This window comes from Prionailurus bengalensis, chromosome B4, assembly GCF_016509475.1.
Source record: "Prionailurus bengalensis isolate Pbe53 chromosome B4, Fcat_Pben_1.1_paternal_pri, whole genome shotgun sequence".
NCBI lineage: Eukaryota > Metazoa > Chordata > Mammalia > Carnivora > Felidae > Prionailurus > Prionailurus bengalensis.
This window is the reverse complement of record NC_057358.1, coordinates 81,645,833-81,651,056: the sequence shown is the minus strand read 5'-3', so window position 1 is coordinate 81,651,056 and position 5,224 is coordinate 81,645,833. Positions and strand designations below refer to the sequence as shown.

Genomic DNA, 5,224 nt, shown 5'->3' with positions numbered 1-5,224 from the left:
TGATTTTTCAGCATGTTTTAATTACATTTTATTGATAAACTCATGGAGATATTTTAATAATCCTTTTAATTTTAAACGTTTTATTGATGACACAGAAGTAGAAATTTAAGAAATATTAATTGATACATATTATTATTTCTCATAAAATACATTTCATAGTGCTTGTGGTTTTTAGTAGCTTCTTATAGTATAGCAATCTGTATCTTTTCTATGAATGTTTAAGCTGCTTTGCTTTGATATGAGAAACAATGGAGATTATTGACACATGAATTTGAGTTACACAGGATAAGATTGACTATTTTCTATACAGAAAGCCAGTTAAGACCTGGTTTTTAGGCTAGTAAGAAAAAGAGGCGTTGTTTATATACATATGTCTAACTGAAAGAATGAATTGAGGTGTTTGAAGAATTTATGTAGAGAAAGGCAGAGAGTTCTTCATTCAGCTTTACTTTTAAGGGTATACTTTTTTCATAATAACATTCATTTATTTGAGTAAAAGGCCATTCTCTGGACCACATTCTTAAAGGCTTGCTTCACCTGCTGATTCCTTAGTGTATATATGAAAGGATTTAAGAGAGGAGCCACTGAGGTATTGAGCACAGCTACTCCTTTGCTTAAAGTCACCCTTTCCCTTGCAGAACGCTTAATGTACATGAAAATGCAGCTTCCATAAGAGAGGGAGACCACTATCATGTGGGAGGAACAAGTGGAAAAGGCTTTCTTTCTTTGACTTGTGGAAGGAATTCTCAGAATTGTACGGATGATGTATGTGTAAGAGAGAATAACTAGCGTTAAGGTGACCATAAGTGTTACCACCGCTAAAAAAAATGCCATGAGTTCTAGAAAGCGAGTGTTTGTACAAGAAAGCTGTAGAATTGGAGAAGCGTCACAGATAAAATGATCGATTACATTGGAGGCACAGAAATCCAACTGTAGAAGCAACAGTATTGGTGGAAAGATGATCAGGAATCCTGCAAGCCATGAGCTAAAGACAAGAAGGGTGCAGACTCTGCTGCTCATGATGGTCATGTAATGGAGAGGCTTGCAGATGGCCACGTAGCGGTCATAGGACATGGCAGCCAGAAGGTAAAATTCTGTCACCCCCAAGAAGATGAAGAAAAATAGCTGAGTCACACAACCATTGTAGGAAATGGTTCTGTCCCTTGTCACAAAAGTGACAAGGAATCTGGGAATGCAGACAGACGTGAATGATATTTCTAGGAATGAGAAGTTTCGAAGGAAGAAATACATTGGCGTCTGCAGGTGGGCATCTGAAAGGGTGAGGGTGACAATGATCAGGTTCCCAGTCACACTTAGCATGTAGGTAGCAAGAAGAAATACGAAAAGTACAACCTGCCACTGTGGGTCATTTGTCAATCCAAGAAGAATAAATTCTGTTACTGAGGTGTAATTTTTCATTATCTTCCTTCTTTATAATGATATTTTTGTGTAGCTGTAAAATAGATGAAAAAGTAAGAAAAGTTACGACACCAGAAAAGAAAAACATACACACATACACAAACACATAGACACACTTTTAAACAATGTTTATTTATTTTCAGATAGAGGAAGGAAGGGGCAGAGACAGAGGGAGAGAGAGAATCCCAAGCAGTCTCCGTGTTGTCAGTGCAGAGTCTTACCTGGGGCTTGATTATATGAACTGTGAGATCATGACCTGAGCTGAAATAAGAGTCAGGTGCTTAACCGACTGAGTCACCCAGGCACTCCAACTTAAATAAATAAATAAATAAATAAATAAATAAATAAATAAATAAATAAATAAGTTTTAAGTCATTGCTGCCTTATATTTTTAGAGAAACATGATACTGACATTTATAATAATAATTATATAATAATATATAATAATAAATGTTAGTATGTCATATATTAATTCATTATTCTTATATATCTTTCATTGTATTCTCACATATCTCAGTATAAATCCCTGTCTTCTGAATATTTTGGTATATACCTGAAAACAAGAAAAAAAGATTAAAACCTCTAAGATGGAAACCTTTTCTAATAAAACTCAGCTTACTCCCAGCATACTACAAAATTTTGAAGGTATTTTTTATTACTTTCTTCATCATATATATTTTAACTTTTCTATTTTGAATAACCATTTGTCTTCTCCCTTTCAAACTTTTACAATCTTCAGAGACAACTTACTTGCCCATCTGGTAGAATAATGTTCCATGATAACAGTATACAGACACATTTAATGCATGGGAGGGTAGTCTCAATCGAATTCCAATGTCTGTGTCACAAGACATTCTAGTTTTAATTAGTAATTTGCCATAGTGGTCTTTTCTAAGATTATAAATATATTCTTAAATATATTTGTATTTACTATCTACCTATCGTGAGTCTGCTCTCTGATACATAAAGCACTACTGTTTCTTAAGTCCTAATTTTATTTTTGTATATTGTAAATTGTAAATTTTGTAAATTCTAAAATGATTTTGGGGCTCCTGGCTGGCTCAAAGGAGCGTGTTACTTTTGATTTAGGGTTGTGAGTTCAAACCCCATGTAGGATGTAGAGATTATCTCAATAAATAAAACTTAAAAAAAAATAAAATCATTTAGCACTTTTCCATAAAATTGCCTATTGTTTTCTTGAGGGAGACAAAAGGTACGCTTTGGGGAAGCAAGGATTATTTCTTATTTCTTTTATTTTTCATCTTTGGCTTTAATGCAACTCTTGATGTTTATCAGGATTTGATTTTTTCCTGTTTAAAGTTTTTATTTTCCATAAAAGCTTTAGATGCGCTGTCATCTAAGATCATTTTAAAAAATGCTTAATTGTCCATACAGCCTAAGTCTGTAATATCTCCTTTGTTTTCTACATCCTTCTGAGGTTTCAGAGCTTTCAAAAGGAATGCTATTTTCTGAGGATTAGCCAATTAATTTAGTGTGTTAATGAACAGATTAAAATCTTAACCTGATTGCTAGGAGGGGATTATTCCTACTTTCCATCATCTGTTCTCCTCGTGGTCATAAGATATGCATGTTTTTTTTTTTTTTTTGTCTTCTGCCTTTACATGATGGATGCTAACCCTCACTGTATAAAATTCACATTGTGTAAAATTAAAACAGAAAATGTATCTGCTCAGCGTTAAGACACATGAAATGGTTTCAAATCTTGCACAAAAATGATTACATGGTATCTTGATGTTGATTATATTAAAAATAATTATTAAAAGACATTTAGATTAAGAACACAAAAATATCATGTAGTCTTATCAATCACTGAATATTTACATTATAATGAACAAAAATGTTGCATGAAACTATTACATTGTTGCAGTTTAAAAATTTCATTTATATATTTCATATAAATTGTGTGGTTTAATTTAGTCATATATAGTATTGTGCATAATTGAGAAAACTTGCATAAAGCATAAATTTATCCTATTAAAGCAAAATTGCATTCCTGAAAGAAACTACTAAAGACATACTTACTTTTTTTTTTAATGTTTATTTATTTTTGAGAGAGAGAGAGGGAGAGGCAGAGCATGAGTGGGGGAAGGGCAGAGAGAAAGGGAGACACAGAATCTGAGGCAGGCTCTAGGCTCTGAGCTGTCAGCACAAAGCCTGATGCAGGGCTTGAACTCACAAACCATGAGATCATGACCTGAACCAAGTCGGACGCTCAACCGACAGAGCCACCCAGGTGCCCCAAGACATACTTACTTTTATGGTAAATATGGTTGGTTTAGTCATTGTCATTTCTAATGGCTTATTTAATTTGTTCAAATGTAAGAATTTTGGGAATTTTCAAAAGTCTTTGCAATCTGTTTCTTCTCTGTAATCTTATACTTGTAACCAAGTATTCAAAATATTGATAAAGCATAATTCAGGGAGCTTCTCAGCAATTTTTATAAAAAGGGCATACATCAACTTATTTCTATGCATTAACCCAGATTTCTTGAAGGATCTGAGTTCTCAAGATATCCTACCTATTGTCACTTTAAGAAGTATTGTCTTGATACTTGAAATGAAGTAAGTTATAGTTGAAATGAAATAAGTTATAGTTGAATGAAACAAGTTATAGTTGAGTGAAATAAGTTATAGTTGAAATGAAGTTATAGTTGGAATGTCTTTCCAGGTATGGTGGGCAAGATGATATGATCTTAGTAATGTTATTCAGGCTAGTTATCATTTTATCTGCTCCATTCACAATGGACTCAGGGGGAATAGCTGAGTAAATAAACAAAAGGTACCATGGAGATTGGTGTTCTCCAGACACCAGCATTCAACAATAGTCCAAATTAGTAAATAATTTAGAATAGATTATTTTGGTGATTGTGGCCTGAAATCAGAGCAGAAAAAATACATAGAAGAATTTAAATTATAAAAATATTCACATTGTGCAAAACTAAAACTTAAGTATACCTGCTCAGTGTTAAGACACAGTGTTAAGACACAAAAGTAAATTATAAAAAGAACCCATAACTTCACAAGGAGAAGAAATTTAATGGTGTAAGAGATAAACAATTTCTCAATGGCAATAGATTTTAAATTGTGAACAAGTGGGCTTTTCTCTAATCTTAGGGAAAATATTAAGAATTCACTGTGATGTTTTAGACTGGGGCTGAGGTCTCAATCATTCTACACCTTAAGAAATGCCATGTTTTTTAAGGTTTTACATTTTTACACTGAATGGTGACATAGAAAACCTGTCATGATTATAATCATTACCATTTATTCACTCCATGATTACTTTTGGGATGTTTTCTATGTGTTGGGGTCAAGCTTAGGTTCTGAGGGTAGAGAGATGTAAAAGACAACTGTGCGCATAATTTTCACTTCTTACAACAGAAGGTGAGAATTCTACGTTATTTTAGAAACCTCAGATTCCTTTTCTCATGTCCAAGATAAGCGATATGTCCCTCATCCCGTGCATCATTTTATTTTTCAGTGCACTGATCTGAAAAGATGTCTGTAATATCCCATTTGCATTCATCATTCGGAACTTATATTTAGTTGCTATTTAAAAGAGGACAGAGAACAAACTGAGGGGTGATGGGGGGAGGGTGAGAGAGAGGGGAAAATGGGTGATGGGCATTGAGGAGGGCACTTGTTGGGATGAGTACTGGGTGTTGTATGTAAGCGATGAACCACGGGAATCAACCCCTAAAACCAAGAGCACACTGTACACCCTGTATGTTAGCCAATTTGACAATTAATTATATTTAAAAAAAATAAAAGAGGATTTCCATAA

The 5,224-nt window shown here is 33.7% G+C and overlaps 1 protein-coding gene across 1 annotated transcript; it reads right to left on the bottom strand.

Moving 5' to 3' along the window:
* Positions 1 to 480: 480 nt before the first annotated feature.
* LOC122473094 (olfactory receptor 6C75) lies at positions 481 to 1,419 on the bottom strand. Its single transcript, XM_043563208.1, has one exon. It carries the CDS (start codon positions 1,417 to 1,419, stop codon positions 481 to 483), a length of 939 nt encoding a protein of 312 aa, XP_043419143.1.
* Between the last annotated feature and the right edge of the window lie 3,805 nt (positions 1,420 to 5,224).

Bases quoted from the DNA above. Each gene is read 5' to 3' on its own strand.
- LOC122473094 (XM_043563208.1), bottom strand. From the start codon at position 1,419: ATGAAAAATTACACCTCAGTAACAGAATTTATTCTTCTTGGATTGACA.